Below are 24,479 nucleotides of genomic sequence, written 5' to 3' on the forward strand. Positions count from 1 at the left end.
GAAAACTGAGAAATGTTATGTATGTACAAACTATTGTATTTTACAGCCAACTGTAAACCATTAATCCCCAAACAAAGAAATTAAAATAAATAAATAAATAAAATGACATAGAATACTTGTTTGTTTGAGAGAGAGAGAACCAGAGCATCACTCTGGCACAGGAGAAGCCAGGGACTGAACTCAAGACCACATGATTGAGAGCTGACTTCTTTAATCACTGTACCACCTCCCACAAGATGGTCATCCTTTCAGCAGGCACTTCTGTACCAACATAGTTTGCTACCTGTCTCCTTGGGCCCATGCGCAACTTTTTCCCAGGAATAGATACTGAGAAGTGAAACAGCTGGGTGGTAAGTGATGCCCTTTTTAACTTCAGCAGATATTACCAAATTATACAATTGCTGGCAGTTTCTCCATATTCTCAACTAGATGTTAATCCTAACATTTTACTTGTCAGGGGGGTGAAAGGGGTTATGTTTTTAAATTTTATATTGTCCTAATTACACATAAGGTTCAGCATCTCATATGATTGTGAAATCTTTGTACTCCCCTTTCTGTAGACTTCATATATATACACTTTTATCATTTAAATGTTTTTGTTAGTGACAATTTTTACCCATTTGTTCTAATTTGGAAATTAATTTTTGTCTGTTACACAGTATTTCTCCCAGTATGTCACTTTCATTTAAGTTTGCTTATGGGCTATTTTGCAATACTGAAATTTTCTATTTGGTTTCATCAAAAGTTATCCCTTTATTTCTCTCTTATTTTATTGTTGTTTGTATCCCAAAAAGAACTCATGTACTCAAAGTTATAAAAAATAAAAAGTTTCTAGTGCCAGGAGATAGCATAACAGTTATGCAAAAAGTCTTTCAGACTTGAGATTTCTAGGTCCCAGGTTCAATCCCTGATACAACCATAAACCACAGTGGTGCAGTGTTCTGGTAAAAATAAAAACATTACCAGTATTTTTTCCAGTAATTTAGAGTTTTAATTTTTTTTTATTTAACCCATAGGTCCACCTGGACTTGATTTGGGGCCCATTGTTAAGACACCAATACTACTTCTGTCCATTTGGATGGCAAATTTTGTCAGCATTGAAATTCCACTCGGCCATTCTTATTAGAAAACCACATTCCAATATATCCCTGGTTTATCGATTATCACTTGGGGTCTATGACCTGTCTCATATTATCTGTCATAGCTGTGTCATTGGTCTTGTTAGATGATTAGTTCGCTCAGTGGGTTTCTAATCCTTTTCAACAATGCAGCTTCAGCATTATTGCCACCATCAGCCACAGTGTTTCTTCACTCAGCCTCCAGCCAGGAAGGATGAGAAATTTGCAACAAGGACTAAAACTCACCCTAGCAGCCAAGTGACTCTCCTTTCCCAGCCTCCACTGCGGCCACACAAATTCCTGACTCCTCAAAATAAAATTCAGCTGCAGATGGCACACCTGTTTTGGATTAGTTACAATAAATCAAAATCTGCCTTTATCTCAGATGTCCAACAGGTGAAGCGTGAACCACATTTATAGCCAACCAACTAGAAAGCAGAGGAAAACCCCAATCTCCAGGATGCTTCCTTTTAGGGCAGAGAGCAGAGCCTGAAACTTCCTGTTGCTCACCAGGGCTTGTGCTCCTTTCACTGGTAGGAGTCAAGTGGTAGCATTCACTCTAGGCCTCAGTCTAGTTAAAGTTTACAGTCTACAGTCCAATTCACTTCGAGAATTTACTATAGTTAGAGGAGACTGAGCAAAGGAGTAAAAGTTAGATCTCTGTATAATGTGGCCAAGGGGTCAATTTCAGTGCAAATAATCTAAGGTTGGAGCTCAGCAGACAGGGGCCACCTGCACAAGTGCATGCCTTCCACCAGGCCCCTGGGCTCTCTTTCTCATGTGTTCTGGATGGAGCCAGTTTTGTGAGGTTAGTGAGTAAGGGGCTGTGCTGGCTCCTACAAGAGTTGTCTTAGGTTGGAAGCCACCCAGATGTCCAACACCTGATGAGTGGCTAAGATAGCTATAATATATATATTAACTGGACTGTTTAAAATGATGGAGCTTAAGGAATCCTGTTAAGGACGAAGACCACATGATCTCACTTATACATGGAACTTAAGAAACAAGGACAGAAAGAGAAAGCACAGAGCAATATTCCTTCTGGGCTTGGTGTATTGCAGCAAAGCAAAGGACCCTGGGAAAGAAGGGGAAGGAAGGGGCTGGAGGGAGCCCTGGGACCCTGGTGCATGATGGTGAAAAGGATCCTAAATTGGAGGTGAGAGTGTTTTATAGGCACCTGTCACGGGAAGATAAGGAATCGCTTACCATGTGTCAACAGCTGTACTGTAAAACCATTATCCACCCTGCCCCCAAAGTGCTTTGGAAAAATAAAATAGAATAACAAACGACCACGGGGTCTCTAAAGCACGGCTAGAACTCAGAGTATCGGAGCAACAGAGAACAAACCACTCTTGTTTTCCAGAGCAGTGCTCAGCTCTGGTTTATGGTGGTGCAAGGGATTAAACCTAGGACTTTGGAGCCTCAGGTCTGAGAGTCTCTTTGCATAACCATTATGCTATCTCCCCTGCCCCTCTATTGCATTTAAAAAATTCTATTTATTTATTTTTCATGAAAGAGAGATACAGAGAAAGAGACCAGAGCACTTGCTCAACTCTGGCTTATGGTAATGCTGGGGATTGAACCTAGGACCTTAGAGTCTCAGACATGAAAGTCTTTTGCTGAGCCATTAAGCTATCTCCCTAGCTCCCACTATTATTTTTAAACTTTTAATTTTATTTTACTTTTTTATTTACTCCCTTTTGTTGCCCTTATTGTTTTATTATTGTAGTTATTATTATTGTTGTCATTGTTTGGATAGAACAAAGAGAAATGGAGAGAGGAGGGGAGACAGAGAAGGAGAGAGAAAGACAGACACCTGCAGACCTGCTTCACCACCTGCAAAGAGACTCCCCTGCTGGTGGGGAGCTGAGGTCTCGAACTGGGATCCTTATGCCGGTCCTTGAGCTTCATACCATATGTGCTGAGCCCGCTGCACTACCGTCCGACTCACCCTGCTCTACTATTTTTTAAAACCCCACTGTCTGAACCTGGGGCAGATTCTCTGAAGTAGATCTTCTAGATTTTCAAAGTGTGTGTGTGTGTGTGTGTGTGTGTGTGTGTGTGAGAGAGAGAGAGAGAGAGAGAGAGAGAGAGAGAGAGAGGGAATTAGTTCTCTAGGGGGAGTCTGGCTGATTCTGATTCGGTTGGGGTGGGGTGGGGCTTGGAAGTGTGCTAAGGACAGCCCACATTTAACAGCTTGCAGTCACTACCCAGTCAGGGTGTTTGGGGAATCTTGCAGGGTCTGGGCAGTAATTAGAGTTGGCAGAGGCGGCACAGCGGGCTTTGTGATTAAAAACAAAACAAATGTTTATGTTACTCTAGGGTCAGACGTGGAAAGTGGTAAGGTGTTGACAAGAGGCTGACTGCCCTGAGCCCGAGATGAGTGACTAGAGGCTTGTGTCCTGAGTGCAGAGCTGACTTCTCAGAGCCCCACCGGAACGGCTGCTACTTCAGAGTACACTTTAGTATGCAAATGCTCTCAAGATCTAAATGACTGTGATAAGGTTTTGATTATCTTCTTGTATTTCCCTAAACATAAAAAAGGATTTACTGGGGCTAGAGAAATAGCTCACTTGGGCAGTGTTCTGCTTTGCCATGAGACCCACATTTGAGCTTGGTTCCCCACTGAAGGAAACTTTAGTGCTGTTATCTCTCTCTTTCTGCGTGTGTGTGTGTGTGTGTGTGTGTGTGTGTGTGTGTGTGTGTGTCAAGGAAGAAGAGAAGGGAAGGAGGAGGGAGAGGATATACTAGAGATTATGTGCCCTCTGTGACATTGAATAGTCTTGCACATTTTCAAGCTGCTGTTACTGCGCCTTCTCCTCACTGCTTGGTTGAATCAACATTAACGTGAAGTTTCAGACTACGCTTCACACATGAGCCTAAATCAGTGATAAAATTCTGTAATACACACACACACACACACACACACAGGAAACTGGGAACTTTTGATTAAAATCAGTGAATGGTTTCACTGCAGATAGCTTAGTTGTGATATTATTCTAAAGCTTTGCAAAATGTTACTATTGGGGTAATACACAGTTTCTCTGTATTGTTTCATTTTTTTTTAAAAAAAAGTGTCAAGGGCACACCTGGTTGAGTGCACATCTTACAATGCACAAGGACCCAGATTTGAGCCCCAGTCCTTACCTGCAGGGAGAAAGTTTTGTGAGTGGTGAAGCAGTGCTACAGGTGTCTTTCTGTCTCTCTTCCTCTCTTCCCCCTTTCCCTCTCAATTTCTGCCTCTATCCAATAAATAAAAATTAAAATATTCATTAATTTAAAAAGAAAGACTTTAAAATATGTTGATTAGTTTTTATGAAAGATACAAAATGTATGTGTGTGTGCATGTGTGTGTGCATATGCGTGTGTGTGTGTGTGAGAGAGAGAGAGAGAGAGAGAAAGAGAGGAGAGAGAGAGAGGAAAGCACCATTCAGCTCTATCACAACTATCACATATGATGGTGCTGGGGATGGGCCAGGGGCCTCTGTGGTTTCAGACATGCAAGTTTAGTGTACTACTATTAAGATATCACCTCGGTTCATGCATTATTTCTCACAACTGCAGGTGCATATACAACTGTCTCAAGAAAGGCCTTGATTTTTTTTTTTTAAGGTATAGCTACCAGGGAGGTGGCCTGGCTGTTTGAATGTGGGGCTTGCATGTGTGAGGCCCTGGGTTTGAGCTCATGCTCTGCATGCACCAGAACTGAACAATCTCTGTTCTCTCTGGCTCTCGTTTAGTGTCTCTCATTCTCTCTTTTGTGGGGGAAAAAAAGATGAAAGTTTACAAGGCATAAAACCACTTGCAGTAGTCAGTAATTCTTCCATATGGTGAGAAGAGACATAGGAATTATGAAGATAAATTACAAGCAAAATAAAAATTGTAATAAAATGAAAACTTCCGTGGTCTGGGAGATGGCTCAGTAGATAAAGGACTGAACTCTCAAGCATGAGGTCCTGAGTTCAAGCCCCAGCAGCAAATGTACCAGGGTGATATCTGTTCTTTCCCTCTCCTCCCATCTTTCTCATTAATAAACAAAGCCTTTAAAAAAAAAAAAAAAAGAATACTTCCGGGAGCCAGGCAGTGTTGAAGCGGGTTAAGCACACATGGTGCAAAGCACAAGGACAGGCATAAGGATCCTGGTTCAAATCCCCGGCTCTCCAACTGCAGGGGGTCTGTTTCACAGGCGGTGAAGCAGGTTTTCAGGTGTCTATCTCTCCCCCATCTGTGTCTTCCCCTCCTCTCTCAATTTCTCTTTGTCTTATGCAACAACAACAATAATAACAATGATAAAAAAAGAGCAACAAAAGGGAAAAATAAAAAACAATTAAAAAATAAAATGAGCACTTCCTGGACCCATACAATAGCTCACCTGGGTAGTACGCTCCTTTGGCATTAGTGCCACCCAGGTTTGAGCCTGGCTCCCACCAACCTGGAGGTTTTGTTGCTGTGATGTCTGTCCTCCCTCTCTCATTCTCTCTCTCTGAAAAAGTCAATCTGGAATGGTGCAGGCCTTGTGACAACAAAAGTAAAACAAAACTTCATTTGATTTAAAAGCTAACACTTAAGTGTCTGCTGGCCCTGTGCTGGGCATTTAATATGCAAGTTTTAATCAATCTTTAGTCTCTGTGAGGTATCTTCATCATCCATCATCATCATTGAGATTTCATCTTTTTTTTGTGAGGAAACAGACTGGAAGAGTTTGAGCAGTTGTTCCCAGGGTCACAGAGTCAGAAAATAGTAGGGCGTGGACCAGATTCACGTTTGGAAACCACTATGCTATGAATGTGTGGTGAACCCCAGCCTTCTCCTTAGAAGCCAAATGTAAGGTGTGGATGGGTTAGCACAAACCAGTCCAGTCCTGGAATCAGAAAAGGCCCTGGGGAGCCATTGCCTACTGCAATATGGATAGTACCATCTTTTTTTGCAAAGGGACCACAAAATAAAATGATAACCAGGGCCTTGAAATGGTTGTAACCTGTGATCATTAGAATCATATCTGGGGGCTGGGTGGTGGTGTGCCTAGTAGAGCACACACATTACCCTGTGCAAGGACCCAGGTTCAAGCACCTGACCCTCACCCACAGCGGGAGGGGTGGGTGAGGGGAGCTTTACAAGCAGTAGGGCAGTGCTGTAGGTATCTTTCTTTCTGTCTTTCCCTCCTCTTGTTCCCTCTCAATCTTGTTTCTCTACCTTTATAATAAATACACAAGTAAATAAATAAAGCCTCTGGGAATGGTGTAGTAACTGTGCTGACCGGCGGAAGGATCCGGTTCGAGCCCCCAGCTCCCCACCTGCAGGGGAGTCACTTCACAGGCGGTGAAGTAAGTCGGCAGGTGTCTGTCTTTCTCTCCCCTTCTCTGTCTTCCCCTCCTTTCTCCATTTCTCTCTATCATATCCAACAACAATGACATCAGTAACAACGACAATAATAACTACAACAATAAAACAACAAGGGCAACAAAAGGGAATAAATAAATAAAATAAATAAATAAAGGAGGAGGGAGACTCACACCTGACTATACTTGGAATTTAAGCCAGTGCCATAAGGTTACTTAGTCACTCAAATGTTCAATGACTATTTTGTAGTAGACACTGAGAACTTGGGATGTATGAAACAAAAATACCATTGATAAGGGCTAGGGAGACAGCATAATGGCTCTGCAAAAAGACTTTCATGCCTGAAGCTCTAGGTCCCAAATTCAATTCCCAGCACCACCATAAGCCAGAGCTGAGTAGTGCTCTGGAAAAAACGGAGGAGGAGGAGTTAAACAAAAATACCAATGAAAAGTAGCAGGCTAAGTTCATACCCCTGTAGAAAAGGAAACTAACAGCACTTGGGAAGCTTCACTGTAGACACTCAAGTTGTACACAGTGGTTGTTAGAGTAGTAAAGGGATTCGCAGAGCCATGTTTCATTAGAAGCGTCTCTCTGAGTTCTTGAGATGCTTAGATGAGTCAAATCGACACACTTCTAAAATGGAGTTTTAGCTCCAGGACCAACAACAGCCAGCCCATGAGCATATCTGTTTGTGCATAAGGTCTTTGAAACTCTTTTCATAAATAAAGTTTTATTGAAACACAGTGTATTGCAATACAGTGACCCAACTGCTTGCCAATGGGAAGCTTTACTTCTCTGCTTGGGACTGATTCCCAGCCAAGAAGATTCCTTACTCTCAGGACATAGACCTCCATTCCCATACTGTACACATGGTCCCACAAAGAAATACAAATCTCTCAGGGGGTGATGTTGGGCAACTCTGCAGAAGGGCAGACATAGCACTCCAGAATTAAGAGTGAGGATGATCTTACCCCAGTGCAGTTAGAGGGAAACTTAAGCTGGGCAGAGTGCTGGGCCTGGCCTCCAACTTGGATGAGGAAAGTGAGAGCAAACCAAGGTCTGAAGGCTTGGTGTGACCCTTGCAGATGAGTCAAGTTAACCTGGGGTACCCTTTCTCTTCTCCACTCCCCAAACTGGGGATTAGTTATGGCATCTTCCATAAATGCATTGAAATTGGGGACTTTCCAAACCCAGCCCAGGGTAGTACTATTTCAAGACAAACCAGAAGAAGATGGCCTGGTATTGTCAGAGCCAGAAACGGAGACAAAAGGAAAAGTACCAGGAGATGTAAGTCCAGGCAGGAGATTGTGTGCTACACAGCCTTGCTTTCATGATACAGAACTAGCATAGAACCTATGCAAGTTTCTCAGGATGTGAGAGTCATATACAGATGAAGATAAAATTCAAAAAGAGAAGCTCCTGGCCACTGTTTCTACTACACAGACACCTGCAGGTAAGTGAAGCAGGCACAACCCAAGAAGGGGCAAATTTCTGAACATTCTCCCTACTGAGGATCCTCTACCATTTCAAATGTACATGTTGCCACAGCCTCGGAGAGCCAAGACTCAGAATCTACATGTGCTTTTAACTCATTTGTGGGAAGACTTGCCAGTTTTATAAATAGATATGGGGGGTGGAGCTTGATTTAGTTCCCCCAAATCTCCAGTGCTATCATGTCACATTTAGAATGACTTTCTCTTTTAGCCATTTGATGTAAATCTGGTCGTTCTGGGTAAGAAAATGTTAGACGTAAGACGTACGGACAACTGCAGTTAGACAACAACTTTTTGCATGGGTCGAAGAGTCTGGGGGCCAGCAGGGGCAGGCAGTGGTGCACCTAGTTAAGCGCATGTAGTACTAAGTACAAGGACCCATGCAAGGATCCTGGTTCAAGCCCCTGCCTCCCCACCTGCAGGGGTAACACTTCAAAGCAGGTTTGCAGGTGTCTATCTTTCTCTCTCCCTCCTCTTTCTCCCCCTCCCCTCTCAATTTCTCTCTGTTCTATCCAACAAAATGGGGGGAAATGGCCACAAGGAGCAGTGGATTTGTAGTGCTAGCCCCAAGCCCCAACAATAACCCTGAGGGAGAAAAAAAAGTCTACTCATATATGTCAGCAAAACTATCCTGCTTTGGTCAAGGGGAAAGAAATGCTACAGACACCAAGATCCTATTTCTGACATCAGGCTGCACAGAACTGCTCTTGAAGGCACTGCTTCTGTTCACGTTGCTGGTTGCCCTTTGAGTGAGAGCTTGGCTGGGCATTCACTAAGTTCAGTCAGAGCACAAATGGTCCTACCAACTGCAGGATGCAAGTTTCCTGATCAATCACCTTCATGATTCTGGGTCATTTGCTTTATCACAACCATAAGATACAGGGGAGATCTGAGTTGACAGCTGGGGAAGTATGAGTATACTTATGAGTATGAATAAGTATACTTGTGTTCATGTGAGTGTATAGACTCAAGCGTCCCATAAGAACTTAACAGAGACCAGGTTGTGTACAAGGTGGATGACCTTGAACTTAAAGAGAAGCTCACTTTATTCTTTCTTCCTTTTTTTTTTTTCCTACCTACTCTTATGTGAGCACTGACAACTCACTTGAACCTGACCTCTGATACAAATTGATATTGAACTATTAGGTTATTTCAACCTCAACTCTCACCCACCTACAGCCCCTAATCTAACAGGGCTCTGTAAATGCTCAAGCCAGATATATTATTTGGTAGGATTCAAAGAAAGGTACTTTCTGATGGGGATACCCATTTTATTCACCTACTTTGCCAGTCAACAAACAAGCTTGCTATTCACCAAAGTTTCCATTTGGGGCTTCAAAGTCAGATTAATAATGGGGCATCTTCCTGGAATTCCTCTCAGTTTGGGGGATTAGGGAGCTAGAAATCACAAATCGCCTCCTTGATGGGCAGGTGGGTAAAGCTGACACTGACAGCAGCTCTTTCCCCTTCACTCCGTTTTGGCCACTGCACCTAGCACCCTTCTTCACCCTCCCTTTGCAACCTTTAACAAGCAGAGTCATCTGCCACTTTCAAAATGGACAAAAAAAAAAACTATAAAAACATGCATTGTGGAATCAAGAAACAAAATTACTACTTATTGACATTGATTAAGTTTGGACTGAGTGTCCCCCATAAAATGTATCATGGGCCCAGAGCTGTGGTCCCTACTGTATGATCAGCTCTGTGGTCTGTGTTGAATGACCACACAGGATAAAGGTAATTATCCTGCAAAAACCAGAGTTAAATGTGACTTAGATATAGCTTGTCTGGTCAGTAGAACGAGGATCTTCTGTCAGTACAAGGCTAGTTCAGCTCTGGAGATTTCTAAAAAAAAAAAAAAAAAATCTAAAGTGGCTGCTTTTATGACTGCATCTTTAAAAATCAATGTGTTACACCCCCCCCCCCCCCCCAGGGAGAGATCACTAACTTTGAATGTATATGAGAATGGCTTGCTTCCACTGGCTTATAACTAGACTTCTATAAAAGAAGGCTAGGTCCCCACTGCTGAGCTGGATCAAGAAAGAACACAAAGGCACACTCAAAATAACGGAATTATTTATTAAAAGACAATTAAACCCTGACCACAGTGCAACCTAAGTTAGAAACCTATATGGAGCCCTTTAATAATGGGACTGTATATCAGGCACTATCTCCTTTGTGTGTGAACTCTTCCTACTAGTGTAACTCCATCTCCCTCAAGTAAACCCCCAAATCATAAATGGGCTAAAACACATTTTCTTTCCAGCCATATTTTCTGAGCCCCTTTTATAATTTGTGGCCTAGGGAATAAATAAATAAATATTTAATCCATTAAAAACCATTCCAGCCAGCATAGCCCAATCAACTTCGCCTACTTCTTCCAGCATCATTAAGTGAATTCACCACATCTATCCTCAGATGCACAGAAATCTCTACTTTGTATTCTGGATTCTGACCAAAGTGAGCACCCGCATTTTCAAAGCGCCACTGAATATATATTCTTTCTAAGACCACAACCCAAACATGTGCTTGCAAACTTTCTGAATATTGACACTGCCTGCTTAAAACACATGCGGGAGACACACTATCAGATTTCTTTTTCCAGCTGTCCAGAATCCCATTAGTGGCTCTCACTTCTCTCTGTCTTTGGCTATAATTAGGGTGGCTTAGGGGTTATCTGGGCCTTTTGTCAAAGGCAGATTTCCTTCCTAGCAGCAGCAGCAGCTGTCATTCACAGGTACCCTGGTGGGGTCTGGAGATTCGTTTTGATTTACACTGGGCTATAGCAGGCGTGACTGGGAGGGAAGGGACACACACACACACACACACACACACACACACACACACGCACACCTTATCTCTTGCCATGTTTAAAAGGGGAGCTTTACCTGGAGATGGTCACTCACATCTGGAAACTGGATTGCTTCCTGCAGGTTTGGAGCTTTTTCTTGTCCTTCCCAGTTGGAGTCCCCTTTCTGGGGATGGGAATCCAGTGGCATTCTCAGGGCTTTTCGCTTTGGAATCGCACCTCCTTCCCCAGCACGGCCCCGGGACGTGGCATAAGTGGTGGCTTCTGTTTTGGCATGCAGACACTCTGTTTTGTCACTCGGGGTCAGTGGGCACTTAGCAGCTCCTCGGGGACCCCAGAGGTTAAGCGAGCTTTGGGGTGCCCCTTCTCTGGGCTTCCTGGATTTACCTTTCAACCCCAGCCTCTTCTCCCTGGGGGCCTTCTCCAAGCCCCACTTGCTGAGTGAGTCTTTAGTGTCAATCTCCAAAGCCTGGTTCCTCCCTGAGTTTCCCAAGTCCCCAGGCTTCACCTCTCCCTCTGTAGGCACTGCTGTCGCCATGTTCAGCAGACTGTCACTGGCAGATTCCTCCCTGGCCTGGTGGTAGTGGCTGGCTCCAGACTCTCCTGAAATTCCTGGAGAATCATTGCCCGAAGCCTGGGGAGGAGGCGTGGGGAGTTTATATCTCCTGGGCCCAGTTACTGCAGACATGTCATCCTGCTGAGGTCCCAAGGCCAGAGTCATCCCAGCATGCAGGGATGAGGAACTGGAGGTGGAGGCTTGGCTGCTCTCCGCCTGCACTTCTTGAGGTTGTGAGCGGTGACCATAGGAGCCAGAGGTGGCATCCACAGGCCCCATGTCACCGGACACCGTGGGCCCACGACCCATTTCAGTGAGGAAGCACTCGCCCCCACCCAGGCAGTGCTCAGCAAAGGTCCTCTCCTCATTGTCATTGCTTTCTAATAAAAAAACCTGCTCGGGCCCCTGCAGGCGCCACTGCCAGGCTGCGTTAGAGTAATCCGTCATCACGTCGGAACATTCCAGATACTCCAGGTCATCATCTGAAAACTCCTCAGTGCAGGTCAGGGTTATCTCTGGGCAAAGTTCATAGTTGCTGTCAGAGGCGTTGCTGGAAGCCAGGGACTGCACTTTGCTGCTGGTCCTGTCACCCGAGCCCCCAGGGAGTGGCAGGCTGAAGCTGATGTACTTCTCCCCTCTGGGGTTTGGATGCCCAGGCTTCACGGTGTCATCTTTGGGGCCCACCTGCTGTGAGGCGCCATCTATTAAACCCGAGACTGCTGTCCCCTGGCTGTATACCTCTTGCTCACCGGAGTGGTGACTCAGATGGGAGACAAGCTCCCCATCTGCAGGCTCCTCTGTGTCCTCCAGGTCACCTGTCTCTCCTCCTCGCCTGGTTCCTTTCACGTCCGGGGACTTTCTGGAATTAGCTGCACTGATGTTGCTGCTGAGCCAGAACCAGGGGGAGCAGGAGCTGGTACTTGGGGAGGAGGGGGACTCAGCCGGCGTGTGAGGACGCAGGGATACGTTCTCTTCCTCCTTTGTGACCTGTTCAGTCTCCCCGCTCTGATTTGCACCATCCTGATCTGTCCTGGATTCACATTGGCAGCCTGTAGCCCCGGCATCTCCTGGGATCAGAGGGGGCTTGGGGGTCTCTGAGGAGCCCTCAACTTCAACAGAGGCAGAACAGCAGATCATCCCAAAGTGATTTTTAGCGGAGACTTGATACACAGCAGTGTCTTTTGGGGTGCAGCTAAAGAGGAAGAGGAAGCACAGGTAAGGCTGCAGCCCTGGACCAGACATGCCTGTACCCTTCATATCCTGGCTGCTCTGCTCTCAGCAAAGGGCCCACACTTCCTACTGTGGGTAAAGGGACACCGCCCCTCCCTGGGACAGGGTCTGTGGGGTCTGGCTGCCCTTGTGCTGAGAGTCCAGGAAACCTGCACTTTCCCAACGTGCTGTTCCACAATCTTGGGTGGAATTGAAAATGCTGAGTAACACTTATGGGCATTGGAGAAACAGTCTGGTCTTCTCATCTCTCTGTCCTTTTTATTTTAGTCATTTTTATGTGCTGGGGATATTGAAAAGGCACTACTGTCTTCTTTTGTTAATGCTCTTACTAGGGAAATAACAACTGGCAAGACAGTTGTTACCTGAGTACTATTTCCTACCTCCTGTGATAGGTGTCTGCAAACCACTCCCACCACTAACTGAAGTCCTGGTACCTACACAACCCCACACTCCCAGCAGTAAATTTATTTGATACAGAAAGAGAAAGAAGAGAAATACCTGCAGCACTGCTCCACTGCTCATGAAGTTTCTCCCCTGCAGGTGGGGACCAGAGATTTGAACCCAGGTCTTTCTTTATGACAATTGTGTTCCCCAGGCCCCCACAGCACTATTGGCTAGAGTGAAACACTGTAAACAAATAAATGGAATTCTTATTCTGCCTGTAGTAAACCAACAGAAGGAGATAGTTCTTTTCTTTTCTTTTTTTAAATCTTTATTTATTGGATAGAGACAGCCAGAAATCAAGAGGGAAGGGGGTGATAGCAAGGGAGAGAGACAGAGAGACACCTGCAGTACTGCTTCACCACTCGCAAAACTTTCCCTCTGCAGGGGAAAAGGGACTGGGGAGGCTCGAACCCAGGTCCTTGCGCATTGCAATACGCAGTCAACCAAGTGTGCCACCACCCTACCCCCCAGAAGCAGACATTTCTTCTCCAACAGTACAAAGAAAGTATGGTTCTTCAGGTCAGTTGGTGGTGCTCCTGGTTGAGTGCACAACTGCCTGGGTTCAAGCCCCTAGCTTCTATTTGCATAAAGGGAAAGTTTCAAAGGTGGTGAAGTGGTGCTGCAGGTCTCTCCCTCTCTCTCCCCCTGCTTTGCCTCTCAACTCCTTTCTGCCTCTATTCTAAATAAAATAATAAATAATTTTCAGCAAGCATGGTTCTTGCCAGAGGTTGCAAAGGCAACACCAAGCTCACATGCTGTGTGGGAAGAATAGTGTCCTCTCCTCTTTAATGACTCCAAGCTCTAAACTGTGACCCATAAGCCCCTTTGGCTGGAAACACTTGACCACATGCCACTCTAGTCCACATGCCACTATGACTAACATTGGTTAAGCCAGGTGTTGGGCTTAGGCCCAACTGGGAGGGAATCCTGGATCACCCCAAGCCTGCTCTCTTAGCTCAGGACTGTGTGTTTGAGCCCCTCCCATCAGTGACTGCCTCCGTTGGAGCTTGACACTGACCTTGCCCCTGTGATCCTCTCCAGGCTCTATAGTCCCAGTAAGGACTGGTTACACTTGCTTTAGCACTTGTGCTTGAAGGATCTCATTTGAACCCACTGTGATTGTAACATTTTGATCACATTCATTGCATTACAAAGTTCAGGGATGTCAGCTACCATTTTCAGAAGGCAGTGACCGTGGGTCTGGTTTGGACTTTGAGTCAATGCTTTTTGCTTGTTTTGTTGATTGATCTGTGTAAGATATGCACAAATATCCAATCCAGGAGGCTCCTGTCACCACCTTTTAAAAAATCATTTTATTGAAGTGGAGTGGTAGTTGATGGTTTACAGTACAGTTGCTGACACAAGGGTACAGTTTCTCATCTCTGACCCTCACCACCTTTTCCAGTCTCTCTTCCTCATTCACAGGAATCTCCAGTTCTCCCCAAACTCAACTATGCACTTGAAGCTCTCAGCTATTTCATGCCTGTCTACAGAGGCTTCATTTACAGCAGTAACAGACCAACTCCAGCTTCCTCAGTGTCCAGGTTTCTTTGTTGGTAACCGACTCCCAAGCAAAAGCCACTAGGGTGTTTGAGGTGGGTCAGACCTGACTTGCAGCTCATATCTGGCTGTTTGGCCAATAGTATGTGGAGACTAGAATTTTCTTGGTAAAACAGCACCTACACAATTTCCTGGGAAAACACCTCCTCCAATCTGTTTCATGAGGTTATTTGGATGATCAAATAAGATCACTATGTGTGGGCTTTGCAAAACAGATACATTTTCAAGAGATTCATTTAAATTTTTAGAGAGTAAGAACAGCTCTGCTCAGCTCTGGCATTATGCAAAGCCAGGAGACTTCAGACACACAGCTTCTGTGCCCTGCTACTGAGCTACTTTGAAAGTTCCAAAACAGAGATGTTATGCTATGTGTTCTCTACAAGAATCTGGGGGAGCCAAGAATAGGTTGTCTCTGATTTTCAACAAGTGTGTAGAAGGACTGAGGGATAGCTTTCTTGGTAGAGTGCATACCTTACTAAGTGTAATCCTGGACCCAAGTTCCAAAATCATATGGTAGCATGATGGCACCAAAGGAACCTCCACAGATGGTGGGATAGTGCTGTGATGCCTCTCAGCTCCATTCTCCCTCTCTGACCAAAACCAGAAATGATGGAAATTGTCAGCCCGGAGCATGCAATCACTTGTGTACAAGCAACACACACAACTGTAGAAGAAACACAAGAATTCTACTTAAAATTCTTGAATCAGGTGGGGGAAGCAGCATACTGATTATGCAAAGAGACTTTGATGCCCAAAATTCCAAAGTCCGAGGTTTAATACCCCACATTACCATAAGCCAGAGCTGAGAAGTGCTCTGGAAAAAAAAAATCAACAAACAATAAATAAAACTCTTGAATTGGATTTCATGGGGGAAAGACCTAAGTATCTATTTTTAAAGATGTCCAAATATATTCTGAAACAAATTGCCCTTGGCCCACACTCTGTAGGCAACTTTTCTCATCATTCATGGGACTTAGGTTGACCTTAGTTAAAACTAAAGAAAGGATGCAGATAAAGTGTCTTTTGGTTGAGTTTCCCAGTGCCCATGTCACTTCTTTCACACCTCTTTTCTTTCATTCTTAGATATCTGGCCTCAGTGAAGCGTTTACAAGGAGCAAGCACAGGAGCAGAAGCCACAGAGACCAAATCATTCTGATTCCCTGCCCCTTTCAGGTCATGATCCCTCTGCCAGAGAAACCACCTTCTCTAAAGCAACTGTGTCTTGTGTACATGACATGCAAGGAAGAGTCAGGAAGACAAATAAAGAAGGCTGAGCTTAAGGAGCAGGTATGTAATCAGTAAAGGAGGGAAGTAAGTTTCAAGAATCAAGGAGGGAAAAGATTAGATTAACAGGAGTAAAAAATTTGATTCAATATTTCATTTCTTTAATATTTCATTTCTCAGATGGGAGAATATCATGATGAAATTACGTGTAATTTTATGAGACGTGCTCTGACTGACACCAGGTTGACAAGTCACCCTAAGAACAATGGAGAGGGAAATGGTCTGGAGGAAAGATATTGAACTTCCAACTTACTAATGAATGCTTTTGAGAGAATTATGGCTTGTCATTGACATGGTTTGGATGATTATCTTTAATCATTTTAAAGAAGAAGAAGGAAGTTGAACAAAGAGCCTGCCTCTGTTGAGTGCCTCCTCTTTTAAACAGCGTGCTTACTTCTTCCTTGTGCAAAGCTGAGGGTTCCAGACACTGAATAGTTTCCCCGAAGAGACAAAGATAGCAAGCAAGGAAGCTAGGAGAATAAATTAGAGCCTTCTGACTTTGTGTGTCCTGGTAGAAAACTAGCATACAGGAAAAGGACAGATGAACATGTAGAGAGGTCATCTTTACAAATTAAGTGCTTCTGTCCTATGTCTTGAGCTTAATGGATTAACTGACAATTTATATATGGTATGTACTGCCCCTATCAGGTTACTAGTTGAGGAAGACTCAAGGAGATCCCGAGACATCGTGTGCAGTCCTGAAATACTGAAAATCTTCTGGGAGAGATCATATGAGTTTCTCCCAAGAGCCCTGTAGGTCAGTTCTGGGCCAAGTCACACAGTATAAGACGGACAGGTACAGGCTGTTCCAGAAGGAACTTCCTTGGTAGAGGCTGAAATGGTATGAGTAGGGCTGGGGCTTAGACTCCTCCACGATACTCTGGCAAAGTGAACTTCAAGCCCCACTGTGTGTTGACAGAAATATAAAATCCTCCAGGGAGAAATTGCCTACACAATCAGTTAAGTTCCTTCCTTGAAGAGCATCACTTGGACTACAGGGAGCCATAGAATTCCTCCACATTGCTGAGAAAGTCCTGTTCAAGCAATTTCTAAATTAATTATTTCTAGACTTTAAAAAAGAAAGGAGGTTGAAGCCACTCTAAGGGAACTTCTTCTGAGTTTGAACTTCCTAGGTATGTCTAAATGAGAGATTGTAAGAACATTTTGATTACAGGATTTTTTGTGCTCTCAAAAATAATTGAGGAGGTCAAGAATTGTTTGTTTATAGGATCATATCTATCAACATTTAGCACATTAAAACAAAAACTGAGAAGCTGTTTTAGCCATTTATTTATTTATGTCCACAGAACAAAGACAAACTCATTACATGTCAACATAAGTAACATACTTTTAGGGGAAATGCCTATGCTTTTCCAAAGCAAAGTAAAATTTCTTAAGCATACTAATGCTTTACATTTTCATGTATATATATTTATATATGTACATATGTTTGTATATGAGAAGCAGAAGGCTGTTGAAATTTTGCATGGACTTCCCTATTGAGTTTTATGAAACATATCGATTGAGTTGAAGTCTATAAAGGAAGTCTGGCTTCACATCAAAGCTAGTAGAAAATTACAGAGTATTTTTTAAGATTTTATTTATTAATTAATGAGAAAGATAGGAGAGAGAGAAAGAACCAGACATTACTCCGGTACATATGCTGCCAGGGATTGAACTCGGGACCTCATGCTTGAAAGTCCAATGCTTTATCCACTGTGCCACCTCCCAGACCACTTTTTTTTAAAGATTTTATTTATTTATTAATGAGAAAGATAGTAGAGAGAGAAAGAAAATACAGAGTATTTTAATAGCTTTTTCATAGAATTCTCCTCTGTGGAGGCAACAGGAATACTGACAAAATTAATTTGAATCAGTTCCTTGAGAACTCTGGAAACTAAACCAAGAGAGTATTCATACAAAAAAAGAAAAAAAGGTTCAATCCTGGTTAGAAAAGCAAGTTTTGGGGGGCCAGGTGGTAGCACACCAGGTTAAGTACACATAGTCTGAAGCACAAGGACCAGCGCGAGGATCCTGGTTCAAGCCCCTGACTCGCCACCTATAGGGGGTTCTCTTCACAAGCGGTGAAGCGGATCTGCAGAAGTCTGTCTTTCTCTCCCTCTCTCTGTCTTAACCTCCTCTCTCAATTCCTTTCTGTCCTATCCAACAACAACAACAGCAGCAGCTGCCGCTGCTGCTGCAACAATGGCAACAACAACAATGGAAAAAAGATGGCCACCAGGAGCAGTGGATTTGTAGTGCAGGTACTGAGCCCCAGCAATAACCCTGGAGGCAAAGAAGAGGAAGAGGGAGGAGGGGGAGGAGGTGGGGGAAGAAGAAGAAGAAGAAGAAGAAGAAGAAGAAGAAGAAGAAGAAGAAGAAGAAGAAGAAGAAGAAGAAGAAGAAGAAGAAGAAGGAGGAGAGAAGGAGGAGGAGCAAGTTTTCTGGTGAGTGTCTTAACTTGCCCTACCCACCCCTCACCCCTAGCTCCACCATAGTCTTATAAACCCAGAGTCCACCACCAACATAAAGTCAGTAGCCTGGCAGTTACCTGAGGAGAGCAGTGCTATGTGATGCTGTATTCTGTCTGAGTTTCAGAAGTATGAAGGAAATCTGGTCTCATACAGACACATTATTGAAAAAGTACAGAGTATGTTGATTTGACCTCCACAAAACTGTTAGACATCATATGTGATTGCCTTTGTGTGATGTTAAACTGTGCCATACATCAAACACTATGTGAAAAAAAAAAAAAACAGTAAGGAAGCTAGGACATGCTGGGGACAGGCAGTGCTAAAATATTATAGAGGACTGGCCAGAGACCAGGTGGTTTTCAGCAGAGATCTGAGGGAAATGAGAGAATTCGCCATGCGGGTTAACCAAAGAAAGAACATTCCAGGGCAAAGGAAGAGTGAGGCTCCATGGGGCAGACTACCAGGTCACACGAAGCTCTCTGAGCCTCTTGATGACTCAGAAGTGAGATAAATGCTTCAAGACTGGGTCCAAGAGTTATCTCCAGGTTTCACTTCCCACATCCTGGCATCTGTCCACAGAGAGAGTCAATGCCCACGCACCAGTCACACTGTACCAGCTCTGTGATTTTGTATACAGGCTCTCGTTTAAAATCCAAAATAGGACCGGGGAGACAGCATAATGGTTTTGCAAAAAGACTAAGGCACCAAAGGTCCAAAGTTCAGTCCTTAGTACCACCACCATAAAGCAGAACTGAGCAGTGTTCTTCCATTAAAAAAAAAAAAATGAATTCAGAATTTGGGGAGCTAGAAAATAGCCCGTCAGGTGGAGCATGTGCCTTGCTATGCACAGAAGCCCAGGTTCAAGTCCCAGCACTGTAGTGAAGTGCTACAGCACTAGGGGAAGTTCTAGTATTCTGATCTCTCTCTCTCTCTCTGTCTCTCTCTCTCTCAAGCTCTATCTGAAATAGAAAGAATGAAAAAGTCAGCTGAAAGAACCAAAATTATGAATGCACAAGATCCCAGCTCCACAGTGAAGAAAAAGTAGGAAGAGGGGGGGAGAAAGAGGAAGAGGAAGAGGAGAAGAAGAAAGAGGAGGAGGAGGAGGAAGAGAAGGAGGAAGGAGAAGGAGAAAGAGAAAAGGATTCAGGGTTCTGTGTCAACCCTCATCTTCTCCGAAGTGCATTGGCCAGGCAGCCTGATTCTTCTTTGAAACTTGTATGCACCCACAACAACCCTGGGTCCATACTCCCAGAGGGACAGAGAATGGGAAAGCTATCAGGGGAGGGGATGGGATATGGAGATCGGGTGGTGGGAATTGTGTGGAACTGTACCCCTCTTATCCTATGGTTTTGTTAATGTCTCCTTTCTTAAATTAAAAAAAAAAGGAAAAAGAAACTTGTATGCCCCAAAGTGACTGTATCTAAATAAGTGTCAGAAGACCTAGGGAAAAGTTAACATCAGGTTTTCAGAAAAGCCATGTGTATCTGTGTATAGAAAAGCATCTCATGACTTTCCTGACAAACCCATATTTACTTAGTGTTCATTTACTATTGACCCAGGCAGTCCACCTTTGATGCCCACCTTGTAAATATTCATAGTGGCTTCATTGTGCTGCAGATCTCTGAACCTCAGCCAGGGGTCTCCTGTTCATCCTGGGGCCTGCTCCTAGCTTATCCCTGAGCTGATCAAGACACCTGCCACATTGTCCTATGGACAGAATTCTGCCCTCCTGCAATCTGTGCTCTGAAGCCCTAAGCTTCAATGTGATGATATGTGGAGATGACACCTTTAGAGGTGGTGGGGTTAGACAACACCATCAAAGTGGGGTCCTCACGATGGGATTAGTGCCCTCCCACCATGGGCCACAGTTCTGAGTGGCCTCCCCAACTCAAATTCATTATTCTATATCACTAGAGAGAGAGGGTGAGATAGAGAGTGAGAGAGGTGGAGAGCAGAGAGGTAGAGACAGGCAAACACAGAGATCCCAAAGTACTGATCCCACACTCAGTGAAGTTCCCTTAATCTGTGATGCTCCCATGCAGTCCTGGGAATTGAACCCAAGGCCTCCTCACAGTAGAGCATGTGCTTGACCCTCTGCAATTTATACCAAGGACTCACGCCCTTAAGAGACACCCAACAGTGTTCTTGCTCTCTCTGCCATGTGAGGAGGCAGTGGGAGGCAGAGTGGGGAGGCAGCTGTCTATAGGGGCTCCTCTCCAGACTCCCACGCTGCTGGCACTCTGCTCACAATGGCCTGGGCTGGTGTCTGGGGGGTGGGGGGGTTGGGAGGCTGAGAAGTGAGAGGGCTGGGGCCAACCCAACTTCGTAGGGTTCAGACACGGACTGGCTCTGTGCTCTGGAAAGAACAAGGTAGGAGGTGATTTAAGAGCCTGGAGGCAGCAGTCTAGCAAGGGAGACAGCAAAAGAGAACTCCATGACAGGGCAGCAGTGAATGGAGAAAGGAGGCAGAAACATGGGCAAGAGAAGCTTCTGGAAAGGTGTGTGTGTGTGTGTGTGTGTGTGTGTGTGTGTGTGTGTGTGTGTACGGAGGGGGGGGATTTCACTGGAGGTCCTTGGCTGAGTGCATAACAGGGAGAAACAAGGCTCTTGAGGCACAAACATGTGCTCCCAGATGGGTCTTCTTCCCTGTCCTGTCCCACCATTTATACCCTATAATGGGAAGTACAGTAACACCTTCTAGGTTTGTTGGTTTTGTTTTAACACACTGTAGGGTCTTTGCACATGCTGGATGTTAACTCTCCACAGCCTGTTTCCCCCAGGCCAATTTCCTTTTTTTTTTTTTTTTTTGCCTCCAGGGCTATCGCTGGGGCTTTGTCCCAACACTACGAATCAACTGCTTTTGGCAGCTCTTTTTCCCATTTTATTGGATAGGTCAGAGAGAAAATGAAAAAGGAAGGAGAGATAGAGAAGGACAAAGAAAGATAGACACTTGCAGTTTCCTTGCAGGTGGGGAATAGGGGCCCGAACCAGGATCCTTGCTCAGATCCTTAACACTATGTGTGCTTAACTGGGTGCACCACTGCCCAACTCCCATCCAATTTTCTTACTCTTTGATTTTCCTTTGTTATTTTATCACTAAGGATATTGCTGGGATTCGGTACCTACATGATGACTCTACTGCTCTCAGTTGCCTTTTTTCTTTCATTTTTCTTTTGATAGAGAGTGAAAGAAAAAGAGAGGGAGAGAGAGATAGAGGAGTGACACCTGCAGCACTGCTCTACTCCTCATGAAAGTGGGGGACTGGGGACTTGAACTGGAGTCTTCGCACCGAGTAACATGTGTGCTCCATTGGGTGTGCTTCCTGCCAGCCCCTAGTGTTCTATTTTAGAGGTATAAAAGGGGGGAGGGAAGGAAAAAAGAGACATCACAGTACTGCTCCACCATCCAGCAGCGCCCATGTGATGGTGAGGCTCCAATTCAGGGTCTTCCACATGGTAAGGTCCATACTACATTGGGTGAGTTAGATATTAGACCTGAAGCTATAAAACACAGAAGAAAACTCAAGAGGGGACACTTCAGGACCTTGGCATCAAAGATGTATTTGGAGATCTAATCCCATGGGCCTTGGAAATGGATGACGAAGTCAGGCTGAATCTGCTCAGCCCAAGCATTCCCCTACCTATGTTTCTGGTCAGCTTAACTTACTGATCTCAGCAGGTGTAGTGAGGTGACATTCTTAGACTTTCATTCACATCAGGGGCGGTGGATTGAGAGAAAGTTCTGACTGTCCAAGGTCTTGGTACAGGTTTCTGAGCTGGACTGCCTGCCACCAGCATAGTTTCACCGGTGTATGGAGTATAGATAGTTATAGCAATCTGACTTGCAAAAAGTTATTAACCAAACTCTCCTAGACTCTGAAAACTGTGCTATCACAGGGGAGGGCTAGGGGCGGGAAGGGTGGGCAGAGGAACTTGAGTATCAGATGTTGTGCACACATCTACAAACATAAAACCATACTCTTGAAATATTATTTTTCTTCTTTTTGCCTCCAGGGCTATTGCTGGGGCTCAGTGTTGGCACTACAAATCCACTGCTCCAGCAGCCACTTTTCCCCCCGTTTTATTGGATAGGAGAGAGAGAGAAATTGAGAGAGGAGGGGGAGATAGAGAGGGAGAGAGAAAGACATCTGCAGACCTGTTGCACCATTCGTGAAGCGTCCCTGCTGTAGGTGGGGAGTAGGGGCTCAAACTCAGATACTTGCACAGGTCCTTGCTCTTAGCCCTTTGTAGGCTTAACTGGGAATGCCACCACCTGGATCCTGAAATCTTATCATTTTGTAAACTAATATTAAATGAATAATAGTAGTTTTTTTCTTTTTGCCTCCGGTGTTATTGCTGGGGCTCAGTGCCTGTACTAAGAACCCACTGCTCCTGGAGTCCATTGTTGTTGCCCTTGTTGTTGTTATTGTTGCCACTGTTGTGGTGGTGGTTGGATAGGACAGAGAGAAATCGAGAGAGGATGGGAAGACAGAGGGGGTGAGGAAGATAGACACCTGCTTCACCGCTCATGAGGGTGGGGAGCTGGGGGCTCGAACCAGGATCCTTCATTGCACTTCACGCCATGTGTGCTTAACCCGCTGTGCTACTGCCTGGCCCCCGTAAAAAAAATGTGTCTATCCAGTTAATAAACATATATATGTACACACACACACACACACACACACACCACACGAGAGAGTATGTCCAGGAAAGTCCCTAGGAAAAGCTGAGTGGCCCCTGGCACTCAGACACCGAATAAGGTGAAAAGAGGAGTGTGATGATGGGCAGCGAGTTCCCAGCAGGGCCCGGTCACCCCAGGGACTCACGGGGTTCACATTCTGGCAGCTCTGAGGAATGGCCACCACGCACACCTGCTGAGTTCATTCTGGAAGAACTCTGCGGGAGCCTGTCTGGTCTGGAATCACGGCACTCCTGGTGCCGGAAAGTCCTCCCAGTCACCCTTAAGACTTATGACACCTACTTAAGCTCCAGGGAACACAAAGTTCACGGCATGCTTTCCTGCCTGGGATGAAAGCAATTAGCCAAGGCAGATCCCGCATCCGTCATCTTTATTTCTACCCAATGAGTCCTCCATCAACCATGTTAATTAGGTCTGATGCTCCAAGAGAGACAGTGGGGAGGGAAAACGCTGCCAGTGGAAGCTACCTTTCTCTCTGCCCAGTTGTCCAACTGCCCGCCAGTGCCCAAAGTAGAGTTCAAGCACACACATACAAAAACAAACAGAAAACTCTGAATTACTGAGTACCCTAAGTTCTTGGCATGTGCTGGTTTAGTTCTCATGCCAACTCTATCAAGTAGGTGCTGCCAGGGACCCATTTTTAGAGATGAAGAAACTGAGGCACAGAAAGGCTAGGAAACCTGCCCAAGATGATATGGCTTATAAGAGACAGGGCTGAGATTTAAATAAAAGATTTAAACGGGGGGCCCCGACTTCAAACTATTGCTCTTGAGGGTAGAAAGAATATTCCATACGGGGGTCAGGTGGTGGCACACATGTTACAATGCACAAAGATCTGGGTTCAAGCCCCTGCAGGTCCCCACCTGCAGGGAGAAAGCTTCACAGGTGAAGCAGGGCTGTAGATGTCTCTCTAACTCTCTCCCTATCTCCCCCTTTCTCTAAATTTTTGGATGTTTCTATCCAATAAATACATAAAGATAATTTAAAAATTTAAAAAAGAATCTTCCATACTCATAGACTCCAGGAAGGGATAGCTTAGTAGTTATAGAACAGTTCTGCAAAAGTCTTTCATACCTGAGACTCTGAGGTCCCAAGTTCAACCCCAAACAGCACCATAAGCAAGAACTGAGGCAGTATTCTGGTCCCTATATTTCTCTCTCTATCTCTCTCACTAAATAAATAAAATGGTTTTTGTGTGTGTGAAAGAGACAGAGTCCAGAATCCATAGTCCCACTCAGCTCTGGCATATGTGGCACTCAGGGATCAAATGCGACTCCATACTTGCAAGTCCTGTGCTCCACCACTGGGCTGTCTCCCCGGCCAGTATGCTGTTCTTCTTAAGTGGCATTCATGGTGACACCTCACCATTTGTCCACATGTATGACTTCAAGGCATTTCTCCCAGGGCTGGAGCTGTTTGTAGTTGGTTTATCTAAACTCCTCTGCCCTGTTTCACTCATGACCAGCAACTCAT

At 44.8% G+C, this 24,479-nt stretch overlaps 1 protein-coding gene across 1 annotated transcript in view; it reads right to left on the reverse strand.

The window, feature by feature from the left end:
* The window catches only part of ALPK2 (alpha kinase 2), a 149,761-nt gene that overhangs the window by 78,592 nt on the left and 46,690 nt on the right, over positions 1-24,479 (reverse strand). The window contains exon 5 of the mRNA XM_060173943.1: positions 10,840-12,508. Coding sequence (XP_060029926.1) covers positions 10,840-12,508 — 1,669 coding nt within the window. The remainder of the gene's footprint in view (positions 1-10,839; positions 12,509-24,479) is intronic.

Source organism: Erinaceus europaeus, chromosome 15 (assembly GCF_950295315.1).
Source record: "Erinaceus europaeus chromosome 15, mEriEur2.1, whole genome shotgun sequence".
NCBI classification, from domain to species: domain Eukaryota; kingdom Metazoa; phylum Chordata; class Mammalia; order Eulipotyphla; family Erinaceidae; genus Erinaceus; species Erinaceus europaeus.